Genomic DNA, 13827 nt, shown 5'->3' with positions numbered 1-13827 from the left:
CATGGGATCACATACTATGAGAAAGCTGAAGATTGTAGTACTAATGTTCACAAAAAAGTGTTTTTTTCCCCCAGTATGAACAAGCAGCAACAGTACAGTAATAAGTTAAAATCTGAGAATGAATTAGAACAAATTAGTTACAGTATTTCAGCTCCAGGAAAAGTGTGAAAAAAGAGCAAAAACACTTGCAGATTAGAAGAGCAACTTCCTCTCAGTAGTAACAACTTTATTATCAAATAAACATCTCTTAATCTCATACTGTGTTTCTAGAAGTCATAGAACAACATCTTAAAAAAAAAAAACAACTTTTTACTTACTGTGACATCATTGTCATGGCACATTCTATAGGTGTCATCAACTTCCTGATTACATCCTCAGTAAGGAGCTCAGGACAGTGAGCAACAAAACTTCTCATAGCTGGAAACAAAGTAGTTAGAGTTTTACTCAAAAAAGAAATACAGTGCATGATCAACATACAGATCTTGAGAGAATATAAACAAAGCAGCAACTAAAATATCGAAAGACCATGTGACACATTCATAAGACTACGTATCTAAAACAGGTACGTAAACTGGTGAAACTCTGACAAGTCTTACTCATTTTCAATGAAAGAGGGGAAACTGTGAGAGTTTTCTGTATAATACTTGTGATTCTGTCTTACTGTCCACTTATAGTTTTGAAATTTGAAATTCTTACCACACAGAGCCCCAGCGCGGCCTTCCAGCGTTACTTGCCAAGTAAAAGAATCTCCTCTTGCCTTTTCTGCCTCTAACTCCTTCAGAGATCGTGGGAACACATTTCTCCATAGCAGCAACATCTTAGGTAGATGATAACGAACAACAGAAGGACCTATGCAAAAACAAAGTGACAGTTTAATAAAAGCATTCATTATACAAAGTATGAAAAATCTGCCATTAAGGTTTTTGCTCTCTTAACTGCTATTTCCTCTTACTCCACTTTTTTTTTTTCCTAACCTATTTCCCTCCCTAAGTAAATTTTCTTTCTTCTTCATTGTTTTCATTTGTTTGTTGGAAGTGCTGCAAGTAAATCACAAAGATTAAGTGCTTGTTGATATTTGTACCAAATCTTGGGAATAGCCAATTTCATACATTGAATCTTGTAGGACGTAAACACTGATGCTTGTTTTTTCATCCTGACTTCCAATATTATTTTTATACTAGTATTTTGAAGGCAAGCTCTTTAGCCCATCTTATCTTATTCATATGATAGAAAAATAAACGATACTGACTAGAAAACTAGTTCTACAATTAGGTTTACAGAAAGCTGAAAAAAAATTTAGATAAAAAACCCAATGAAAGTGCATTAAAAACGTACTGGAGAAGGACAATCAAAATAGTGGTACATTGTCAGAAAAACTTTGGCAAAAGTGAGATGATGTGAGGAATAAAAAACACAAATGGTGTTTGCTCACAGATCAAAATACTGAGGAATGTATTAAAACATTATTATATTTTTCAGAATTAAAAAAAAAAAAAGATAATTGATTCAAATGTCAAGAGTACTTATAAGCTCTCAAAATAGTGCCTCAGATATTTCTGTGATGGCATATACATGAACAATATGTTGAATCATTGAATGGCTAGGATTGGAAGGGACCATAAAGCCCAACTAGTTTCAACCCTCATGCCAAAGGCAGGGCTGCCACCCACAAGATCAGGCTGCCCAGAGCCCAATCCAGCATGGTCTTGAAGAACTCCAGGGAAGGGACATCCATAGCTTCTCTGAGCAGCCTGTGCCAGTGCCTCACCACCACAAACAGAAGTTTCTGGTTTTCTTGTTGCTGTTGATGTTTTTGTTTTGCTGTTGTTTTAAAGCCAACTGGATAACTTTTAAAGCATCATCGTTCCATCATTCCTCATCAGTATTGTTGCTTATCCATGGATGCAGTTTATTTGCAGAAATAAACTGCAAATAAAACAACTTGCATCACAGAAATTTCCATTTTCATAAAATGACTAAACACTGGGTTTAAAAAAAAAAACTGCTTTTTTCTTTTGATATTTGTTTCTTTTAATTTTGTTGTTTTATTTGAGGAACACCACCTTCTGCTATCCCTCAACTTACTCCAATATTTCACTTTTCCCCAGCATAAACATCACAGCTGAAATAAATGAACTAAGACTTTGCTTCCTGTGGTATCCATACTGATGATCTGTGAAGACTATTTGCTACAGTGGATAATCAAAAATGTTGGACAACATTAAAATCCAATAAAACACCTATTTTTACCAACCTAAAGTCATAAGTGCCCCAAGTAAAAGCCATCCAGCTTGAGTTCGTTGCAAGGAAAGCCTGCTGTTCTGTGCAGCAGTTCGTAACAGATCCTCAGCAATACTAACCACCATCTGCAATAGCAAAAAAAAAAAAAAAAGGATTTAAAAAATATAAATTACCACACTACTACAAGTCCTCTTACTGATTGTATGTAAACATGTTCAAATATTTAAACTGATCTTCCATAAAAAAACAGATTACATTTCATGCAGACAATTAGTCTTATGCACACAAAAATACAAGAAGCAATATTAATTAATAACTACTGAAGAAAAAATGTCAAACAATGTAAGCTTGAAAGAGAGAGAGGAACAAAAAGCTGGTAGATATTGCAACTCAAGTGCTATGAGGGCTGTTCCAAAAGTAATGCCTCTTATTTTATTATGCTGGCCTACAACATCAGAGGTGGATTTTGGTGGTATGACAATAAATGCTGAACCTTCCCACCAATACTGCATTACATTCTGTTGCCATGTGACAGATGGCAGCAGAGGAGCAGACTGACAGAATGGCATCTGACACTGGATTGCTTATAAACAAAATGGGTGGGATTGAATTACCCCACGCAGGAAAAAAATGGCACCCACTGACATTCACTGATGCTTGCTGAACGCTCATGAGGATCAAACAGTGAGGTGGTGGGGGAGCATCCCAGCAGTGGCAACAGTGGGTCTCCTCTGCTGGTTTAGATTTCTACAAGTGCAGAATGCAGGCTCTTGATCATTGCTGGCAAAAATGCATGACTAATGATGATGACTATGGTGAGAGATAGTGTTTTGTAGCTGAGAATTTGCTCTATTAGTATTACTGTGCTCTTTGTATTTGTTGCAATTTCTATAAAGGCATTACTTTCGGAAAGACAAATGTACAAACAAGGGCTCCAATCAATGCTCATGCTGGGTACAAGTTCAATTTCAACAATCCTTTCAATTTGTCACACATTTTGCAAAGCAATTACTTCTTGAAAAAATACACATTCTAGTTTATTCACAAACAAACTTCATTATCTCACCTTTCCTTTTGCATGAGGAATACCTAAGGGACACTGATGCACACCACCTAACAAAGCAGCCATTGCAAAACTGTAGCCACTAACAGCTTCAGGGGAGGTCTTCAGATTGTTGAGTCTTTCTGCACACCTATCTAAAAATGGAGTCAACTGAAAAGGCAATGCCACAGCTACACACCGCAAGCACCACGCAGCAGCAAGTCGAGCAGCCATGCTGGGATGAAGAAGAACTGATGTTACTGTCTCCAACAGACCTACATAAAAAAAGAATTTGAAGTTTTAAAATTACAACATGCTTCTTAGGAAGTTGAGATTTGAATTGAGTCAGTATTAAACAGATAACAGAAAAGTTAAAAATGTCAGAATTGAAGTACTCAGATTTCATAACTCTGCCTTTCTCTTTAAAAAGAAAAAAAAAGTGCTAATAACACTATGTAGTTAAATCAATTTTCTTTCTTACACATTAATTATTTTAACAGATTGTGATCATATTTCATATTCATTGCTCTAATATTTCAATCAGTGCAAGTTTATCTGCGTACCAATAGAGGGTTCCTGAATAAGAGGAGATGCAGTAGCATTCAGACTCTGCACCAGACTGCCCAGTTCTTGGAGAGCACACACCATTACATGCTGGCTTGCAGCCACATCAGCAGCTCCTGCTTTATTTTCACTGTTAGCATCATTCACTACTGCCTCTGCAGAAGAGAAAGAAGTATCCTGCTTAGGACCATTTGAGGGAGTCACATATAAAGAATACAGCATACACAAAATAGAAAGGAACAATTTAGTTTTGGCATCATCCCTAAATATTAAAATAAAGCCACAAATTTGCTCACAGCGTGAGCTCGCAGTGAACGTGTTCCGAAGAAAAATACATTTCACAGCCTACCAAACATAATCATCCAAAGACCATGTAAAACAGACACCCAAAAGTTACTGTGGATGACAGTGCACTAAGAGATAGGATTAATAAGGTAACACAGCAAAAATAAGTATACACATACACATTATGTATATACCTATAGATGAAGGAACTAAGAACACAGTCTTGATATATCTAAGTTCTACATGCATAAATACAAAATAAAACTGTAAAAAAAAAAACAAAAAAACACCCAGAGCTTTTTTTTAATAATTAGCCACAAACTCAACCTCAACCACAACCTCAATCATCACAAATTTATCCAGTTATCCAATTAATTCCACAGGTTCCACTTTTCGTTTTCTGCCCTAACACAATGTCTCAGGAAGAGTAGGGTAAAAGATAAGAGGATACCTTGATGGGTAAGGAAGCTGCAACAATCATGTCAAAGAAAATGAATTTGAGTATCAACTTAAAATGATACAGCTAATGCAGTACAAATTCAACAAATGATCCTTCTTAGGTAAAGGGAACAAATCATTACCAACTAAAAATCCATCTAATAATTTATATATACACACACATACATGCATACACACCTGTGTATGTGTGTATACATATAAAATTGCAGAGATTGATAACATAAATTACCAAAGAATCAGAATTCCTATAGATATATTCCTATTATATATATTTATATGCTTCACACACATAAAGCATATATGTACACACACATAAAGCATAAAGCATATATATAAAAATTATGTATAATATTATGTTTTTCATAAAAACCATAATGGAATTTCCTTCTAACTTTGACAAGCAGGTGGCAGGAGGAGAAATTTCTGTAATCACTGCATCTCAGAAGTTGAATTCCGGATATTTTTTACCTAGAACTAAAAGGGTTCTGATTGTAATAAACATTGAAGTTCCTACTAAACTCAGACATAACTTCCCTATGAAAAAATGGTTTCGAGAAAAACCTGGAAAAGCTTCAAAGACAACTGCATTTCCACACATTAAAATATTAATTTAAATCAAATTAGATGGTGGCATTAAAAAAAAAAAAATGAAATAAAGAAAGAAAAGAAACACTCCTTCACTTGTTTAATCAATGTACTGCTGGGCAATTCCATCTCCCTTTTCCAAACTCTAGCTCAAATTAACTATTTTCTAAGAAACAAATGCTAACAGTTTTAAATGGCAGTCCTCTTACATATTCAAGAGTCCACATTTATCTTCTTAAATATCTGACTTTGGATTACATCTTTATTTACCACCTGTAAAATTCAACCGGATCTCATGACGCATATTGGTAGGACAGGTACAAGGACACGACCTGCTCTTCAGCTGTGCAACTTTCAGTATAACCTATCCTAAGATTGATTGCAAAAACACACTTTCTTCCCCCCACTTAGCAAATGCAATGTCAAAAGCCAAAAGAAGTTAAAAAGCAAGCTTTACACAATCATCTTTCAGATAGAAATTGTATTTTGAATATTGCATTTCAAATAGAAAGCAGTTGAATTATCTTTTACCATAGCAATAGAATTACTTCTCATAGTGGAATTAAGTGGAAAAAAGGCTGACCCAGCATAAACAGCAATCAATTTCAACAGGTCTCAAGTAAAGAAATATGTTTCTCACCCACTGCCTTCATCTGTTTACCAATGGCTTGACATATATCTTTAGCAGCTGCAATCTGTGCTTTCTCCCCCAGTAAGCTGCCTACAGTTGCTCTCAGGATGAAGGACACACATCTTCGAGAGTACACTGCCTCCACGTGGGTCTGAGTTGCACGAGGATGGGAGACCAGGTCAAGTACATGGGACAAAAACGTAGCAAAGTTGCGCTCCAACCACTGACCTCCTAACGTTGTAACAAAGACAACATAGGCCTGCAAATTCAGAAGTTATATACAGATCCAGTTAAAACAGTAAGAAAAGACTATTTGGTCACTGCAGAGTAATGACTGCAGTACACGCATACTGCATGACAGCAGCAATAACAGTTAGTTATATGCAACCTGGCTCAGGCTACAAGATGAATTTAGTCAGTATCTGCTCTTGCTGAACTGTTTCCAGCACCAAGGGTAGCTCTCTATTACTGCTACTGCTAATTATTAATATTAGTTATTTAGTAAAATTAATAATAGCTATTACTGCTAAAAAAAAAATCTACAACAATAATGTAAATATCAACAACAATACGAACATGTTCTGGTTGAAGACAGTGCATTTTACCAAATGCACCTGAAAAAGACTGGGGAAAAAAAAAAAAAAAGATTTATTCCACAAAATATAAAAAAAAATCTGCCTTCTGACAAGTTTCTGCAGCAGAAATATGTCAGAGTGGGAAGGCCTGAATGTGATGATACGCTGCTATCTTTCTCTACTAGACAAATGGTGCTTTCATATTCACGAGATTTCAACTATTCAAGAAAGACACATGGAGAGAAGAAACACAGTTCAACAAGTTAGGGCTGCAAAGTATTCATCAGAGAGAGCCAGCACACCAAAGGGCAGAAGCATATTAGAATACTAATTTCTCAAATCTTTTTTAATCCCACCCAAGACACTCTGATCAAATAAGCCTTTTCTAGCACGTATTTTAATCTATAGTTACAGTACATCAGTGATAAAATATAACTTAGGTGAATGACACTGCTCATACATTTGACCAAACAGGTGAATCAAATTTGCCTTGTAAGTTACTATAAGCAAATAAGCACCAGAAGAATATATTTTCCTCCTAAAAGCGATACAGTGTACAAAAGTTACTTAATTTGAGGGGAAAAAAAGAAAACAGTACAGATTATCACAAACCTGAGTAACACCAACTCTCACTTCCCTATTGACAGATCCTCCTACTTTGAGCATCTCTCCACCGCTCTTTAGGAATCCAGACCCTCCTCGCAGGAATCCTGTGGCCATGAGTTCCAAGACCTCCTCAAGAGTAGCCCTCTTCACGTTCTGTCGCATCACTTTTGCCAAGAGAAAAGCAAACATTTAATCCTAAAGTTCCAAGCAATACAAGTAACTATCTCAAAAATCAGAATTATTAATTCAGAGTTGTCTTGACACATAGATCCAGCCTACGTTTCAGTTAACTGCTTTGTTTTGCACTTATAAAATAAGTTATTTTTCCCAAGTGATTTTTGACCATTTCCTCTTTTTTTTTTTTTTTTTTTTTTTTTGCATGGCTACAAGAGAGAATCTGAGTGCTTTACCTCTTTTTAAACTTGGAGTTTAAAACAAACAAAAAAAAAAAAGATCAACTACAGGTATTCAAGTTGGAATTGAAATTTGAACTTGAACAAAACATCGTATCATGCAACACAGTATGGAAGATGTAATTTGTTTGGGAACATAATTCAGGAGGATTGTACCTGTTGCTTGTTTTGGTATCAGTGCTGTAGCCATGACAGTTCCCAAAAGCTTTGACACTGCAACCCGCACGCCATAGTTTGAGTTTTCCAGAGCTTTAAAGCACAGTGTAGCAACATTTTCCAGCTCAGCTGTCCACATAAACACTGCTTCATTTTGCAATTCCAGCAGACACTGAAGAGGGAAAAAAGACAACAACAACAAAAAAAAACTTGCTGAGAACCAATGAAGACTATCCTTACCTTCTAAGTTTCAATGCAATTGTTGGGTTTATTCAACATTTTATATGAATATCAGAGTTTAGTTTTTCCCCGCTCCATCACCATAAAAATTATGTAAGAATGAACTATTAGAACAATTGAGGAACAGGTTAACACACAAATAAAAAGCATAGGAAAAACAGAACAAAAGAATCTTATCTTGTTTCTTAAAACCTCTCCCTCTGAGAACCATAGTTAATTTACTTTATCTCATTATTTGCTTATGAAGTGAGGAAGTCAATACTATTGTACTTCAGCATACACAAAGTAGCAAGTCGAGCATTTGAGCCTTTGATGTAAACTAGCAAGGACTTACCTTTCCCAAATAACAACCAAGTTTCCCGTTACAAGCAACACGTGAAAGCTTAAACGCAGGCACTCCAACAATCACAGCACAAAGACTTTCTAGCAGCGTGTAGAAACACACCCACCTTGGCCACTGCACATCGTACAGCCATAGATCTGTCCGTCAACAGAGACCGGGCGTTCTTGTAAATATCCCGGTGACAAGAAGCTGCTGCTCCTCCGAGTCCATTTAAGACCTTCTGTAAACTCATCAGGATTTCACTGCGGCCCTGAGACTGTACACAGGAAGAGGTGTTTATGCAGAAATGCAGATGCAACGCTTATATCCAAGTACCAGGCACACACCTCTGCATTTTCATTTGCGTGCACGTGTACACTTGTGAAAATGGATAACAGTTTACTGAAGTCACATACAACCACTATCTGGCTGGTTGCAGATGGCAGTAAATATTAGAATTGGTTTTGGTAAGATGGCATCTATTATCACATAAATTAGAAAGAGTGCCAAGAAAGAGTGCCAGTAGTTCAACAAATGGCTAAAGTTGCTGCTGTCCTTCTCCCATCTGCTGCAGCCTCATGTTGCAGAAACAAAAACTAAATAGAAGCAGCTAAAAAGAACGTATGAGACAACGTGACGCCCAAGTAGTCAAATTTCGTGCTACACCCACACACAGGGTATTGCAGAGAACAAGCACTCTTTGGGCAGAACACAGAGCTACTGTTACACTCAGCACTGATAGAAGTCCCCGCTTTAAATCCAGCAGTGGAATTATAAATGTTTATTACTCATAGAGAGTAAGTGTATATGCAGGAGGAGTCAAGATCTATGCAGTCAGCACCTGTACCAACTTGTCATTTATTTCAAAAGAAACTGAGCTATTTCAGTCCTGTAAGACCCACTGACAACCCATGGCACATTCCCTCAATATGATATTCTTACAGTGTATCCTGCCCACAAGCAGCGTAACATTTTTGTTACAAAACATAAGCATTTACTCAGGGTACCCAAGTGGAAACCTAATGCAGTATTTCAAATGGTCCCTACAACCCTTTTACAATTTTAATTGCTGATGCTGCAATGAAACAACTACAATAACATTAATATGCCAAAACTCTAAACTCTCTCTGCAGAGCAAACACATGCACGTGGTTTAACTTGAGATGAGTAATTTGCATTTTTCTACATGGAAGACATTTTAACAAACCCCTTTGGAAGGAGAGAGTTTCAGTTTAAATGGAATCAAGACCACGTACAGAAAATATTGCAAAACTCACCTCTGCACTTTTCAGAGATTTTAAAAGATTATTCACTGTCTCTGGAAAAGCACTACCCAGCATTCTGCCCATCTTCTCATAAAATGCTCCAACACACGCCACAGCAGCCCTAAAAAAAGAGACATTCATAGGTATATTCCTTTTCTGGATCACTTAAACAAAGACAAAAACTTAGGTATAAATGGATCTTTTATTCATCATTGATGAATAAAAACCTTATTACCCACTAATCATATTTGTTGTTTAACAGTGCATTTAAATCACGCGCTTAATTAAGAAAAACATGGAAGTTATTTGCTTCTTCGAATACGGATGTGCTTGGATTGATATTAGTACATAATCCACAGAGTGAGCTGCAGAAGACAAACGTGCTGACATCACAGCAAGATCAGGATTTTGTGCACTTGAACTACAGGTGCTTGGTAAAGAAACAACCCTGTGATCTTTGATACATTTTCAAAGATACTGAATGAGACACTTCATTCAAGCGAAGAACCTAGGATGCATAAATTACTGCAGAAAAGCAAAAATACACATATATAAACACTGTGAGCATCACCAGATTCTTTCCCTGCTGTTTTTGATCAGCAAGCTTTGAGTAACAGTTTAGTGCGATAGGATATGCAAATTGCCCCAAGGCCTTTGTAAACCTGAAATCCTTGGGTAAATGATTTCTTTTGGTAAACTACGTTACAATGTGATTACAGCCCACTGCTTGACTGGCATGCCTCCTGCCCTGCTCTTCTACACAGCAGCAAGTTCCCCACAGAATTGCAACAGTTTCAGGTAAAAGGAGGACAGCATCAGCCCCAAAGGTGACTTCAGATGTTATCCTAACGGTGTGCAACAGCATCTGAAGGCAGCCTGACCTGGGGACCACTAGATGCTGTAAGGTATTTCATGTACTCCCTTGTGTACCATGGGAAAGCACTGAAGAAGTTTCAGTAGATGCTGTATGTAGTATTAACCGATTCCTATAAATAAGACTGTTCCTACCTGCAAAGATAAACTGGATCACATACACATCCAAGCATACAGACTCTCCTTGAGAGGTTTTAAGCTACATTACAACAGAATATAAACAGGCAGTGCTTGAGGGGGGTTAAAAAAAAACAAAACAACAAAACAAACTTCTTTGGCTACAGTTCTCTCAGCAATAAATAATGCTCCCACTTGACAATTCTGGCAGCTTCCATTGTAAACTGGGTACCTAGGCCCAATTACCAATTACAATTAGTGAAACTTCTTCACTGCATTACTTCAACTACTGCTTAACCTCCCCTTGGCATAAGAAAGCAAAAGAAACATTACATACTCCTTTGCCTAGAGAAAAGCATCCAACTTCCAGACAAAAGTGCATCTGTCACCTTCAAACCCTGCCCTCTGCAGTCTCAGATACATTCCTTTTTTCCTTCTAGATCAAGCACACACAGACTCCAACTAAGCATGCAAAAATGTAAGTTCCACAAAATTTAACTTAACAGGGCACACATAAGGCAGATATTTCTGTAATATCCAGGACCACTTTGCATTAAAACCACCCCCCTTCCCCAAGTAACACCAAACGTACAGTTTTGTGGGCAGGTAAGCTGCAGTATCATCTTTGCTCTTGATGATGTCATTACACTTGTCAAGTGTCTGAAAAACTGTGAATGTGTCTCCAATGCTGTAGAGAGCAGCAAGATTTTTCGCGAGGAGTTTTCGCGTTGGCGGCCCTGGGGAGCTGCTGATGAGTCCTGTTAGCTGTTCTACCAGTTTCTTCTGTTTCTCCTTGACATCTGTCTGTTAATGGATCAAAAATTAATGAAATAAAGCTTGTTTCCCTTAACACCTGGTAATAACTACAAGAGATTGAAGCAAAATTCACACTACTCCTACATAATTTGACAAATTGCTTGTGTCACAGAGGTATGAGATACACTCAAGTAGTTGTGGAGATGGATGCTAAATGATCAGAATTAGCTGTTGTTTTATGTAAATTTTATCTTCTTTTACATGACTCACTAAAATTGCAGTATTACTTGCACAGAGAACATTTTAATCCTCTTTCCCATCAAGAATCCTTACAATGGAAAGGCAGGTTTTACTTTCCAAACATTTACAATACTGAAAAACAGAAACCAAACTAAATGGCTTTTAATGGAGTCCAAGTAAGTAAGTACCAAGTAAGTACCCACAATTCAATACTCACAAACTAAAATGCATCTGAATCTAGAATTACACAGTTATGACTTGGATGTTACCTACTATCTCTAGCATAAAATTAATACATGTTTCAGAAACAGGAAAAAGCAATTTACCTTGTTAGCAGCTACCAGCACTTTATCTAAAAATCTCAACCACTCAAAGATAAAGACTGGCCTCTTTGCTTCTGTGATCTGTGCTAACGCTTCCTCATTCAGCAACAAACTATGAGCCAGTTCCATCCCTGGTAAAGTTCTGGTTTTATCACAGATGGTAGAGTCTCTGAAATAAAAATTGGAATATTAGTATGAAATACAGTATAACAATATCAAACTTCAGTGAGATAAAAATATGAAGATGGAACAAAGAGATTACAGAATCATGATGCAAGCCTGCTTAAATGTACCTTAACTACGAGTCCCAGATGAGAACCACTCATTTTTAACCATGTACATCCATTAGTAGTACTTCAGGGATCTGAGAAGTTAGTTGTAAAAGGAGAACCTATGGGCAACTTAAGAGGCAAACTCTTAGCCAAGATATATATACTAAAGTCCCTGCCTATAAAAACAAAACAAACGAGCTAACAGACATCTCACTGCTTCCTCTCACATAAGTGCAGTTCTCACTCGGCTTTAATTGAGACCTTGAGCCCATTCCTGAAGCTTAGACATGAATCCAGCCACCTCCTCAACATCTTTCACAGACAAGGTGAGGAAAAATCCCCACCACGAGGACTGCTGGGGAATCAGTAACTTTTGCTTCCAGAAATGACAGACCGACTTTCTCTCTCTCACATGCCCTGAGACACAAAGCGTGGGTTCCACAGAAATAGCACAGCATGAGGCCTGCACTGCACTAAACACAGCTCCATGGCACAACAGAGCTCCAGCAGCAACATGTGCAAACAGCAGCACCACCACATTAAGGAAATCAGAAACACATATTTTCTAGAAATAAGACTCACTGATGCTGGTTTAGAACACATCATTAAGAATCACAGGATGACCTACCAACTCACCTATCCAGTAGAAACCAACAGCAGATGTTATCCTGTAGCCTAAGACAGTTTTGCAATTGAAATTCTGTGATGGCTATAATTATTCAACTGCAACTGAAAGAGTCAGAGGTGTGGAGGTGGAATTGTGATGGATAGCAAATCTCAATAATATCAAATTTGAGTGAGGCAGGAAGAATGACAGAATTTGGGATGGCTGGATCCCCAAACCCACCAGCCTCGCTATAAGGGACAGATGAGCCCTCTGAAATCCAGGCAGCCTCCCTAGCAGCTGTCGGGATACAAGTAGACTGCAGGTCTCCCAGCAGGCAGAGAACTACAGGTCAAACAGCCGAGATCCTGCTCAAACAACAAACTTAGTAGGTGCAAGGCACCACCAAAGCACACCAGTGGGGTAAGCAAGCACTGAAGGCAACATAACCTTAGCGAGCTACATTTAGGTGAATGGAGCAGTTTAATACACAACAGAGAGAAGAAAACATTTAAAAATCACAAAATAAAGTCAACTGTCTTTTGCAAAACAAAGCCAGAAGGCAAAAACGAAACAATACAACAATAAAAACGCAGCAGAACCTGAATCCTGAACTCGGCTGTGCTGGGCACAACAGGAAGAGCAGAGCACTGGGAAGCGTTATGTAAGCCAGCGTCTCCCTACAGCATGCATTCTCAGGATGTTCCCTGTGCTTCCCCACTCATAGTCGAACCCTTAACAAACAAACGCTTAAAGCGAATCAAAACTATTTCAGTTAAACAAATGGATTATTCTTTAAATCAGCCCCCCATCTGACAGCAGCGAAAGGGGCTGTTTTCTTAGTTGTTTTTTTTTTTTTTTTCTTTTTTTTCAGAGGCATTGCCTATCGCTGACGTACATCACCTCAAAACACCTTTACATGAGAGCAGAACGAACGACGACCGCGCAGCCCGGGGGCGGCTGCCCGGAGCCTCGGAGTGCCGCTCCGCCTCAGCCCCGCGCCGCCCCCAGACCGCAGGACCGCCGCTAACGGCCCCGGCCCCACAGCGCACCCCCTCACCGCGAAGAAACTGGGGCTGAGGAGGCGCCGGCAGCGGCTCGGCTCGAGCCCAGCTGGCGAGAGAAGGACCGAGGGAAAAGGGAGACGCGGGCGGCTTCGCCCCGAGCCGCTAGGAGCAGCCCCAGCCCCAACGCACCTCAGCAGCGCACAGCCGGCCGTGGAGCGCAGCAGGAAGCGGGAAGTGCGCAGACGCCGGCG

The 13827-nt window shown here is 38.6% G+C and overlaps 1 protein-coding gene across 1 annotated transcript in view; it reads right to left on the bottom strand.

Moving 5' to 3' along the window:
• The window catches only part of HEATR5B (HEAT repeat containing 5B), a 53153-nt gene extending 39329 nt beyond the window's left edge, over window positions 1-13824 (bottom strand). The window contains exons 1-13 of the mRNA XM_085219544.1: window positions 13766-13824; window positions 11697-11862; window positions 10967-11178; window positions 9397-9505; window positions 8247-8396; window positions 7558-7729; window positions 6995-7152; window positions 5817-6066; window positions 3847-4002; window positions 3308-3558; window positions 2255-2366; window positions 697-849; window positions 318-417 (exon numbers count right to left, since the gene is read on the bottom strand). Coding sequence (XP_085075670.1) covers window positions 318-417; window positions 697-849; window positions 2255-2366; window positions 3308-3558; window positions 3847-4002; window positions 5817-6066; window positions 6995-7152; window positions 7558-7729; window positions 8247-8396; window positions 9397-9505; window positions 10967-11178; window positions 11697-11822 — 1949 coding nt within the window. The 5' untranslated portion in view covers window positions 11823-11862; window positions 13766-13824. The remainder of the gene's footprint in view (window positions 1-317; window positions 418-696; window positions 850-2254; window positions 2367-3307; window positions 3559-3846; window positions 4003-5816; window positions 6067-6994; window positions 7153-7557; window positions 7730-8246; window positions 8397-9396; window positions 9506-10966; window positions 11179-11696; window positions 11863-13765) is intronic.
• Between the last annotated feature and the right edge of the window lie 3 nt (window positions 13825-13827).

The sequence above is a fragment of the Meleagris gallopavo genome, chromosome 2 (assembly GCF_905368555.1).
Source record: "Meleagris gallopavo chromosome 2, MGAL_WU_HG_1.1, whole genome shotgun sequence".
NCBI lineage: Eukaryota > Metazoa > Chordata > Aves > Galliformes > Phasianidae > Meleagris > Meleagris gallopavo.
The sequence above is the reverse complement of the archived record's forward strand: the minus strand, read 5'-3'. Positions and strand labels throughout refer to the sequence as shown.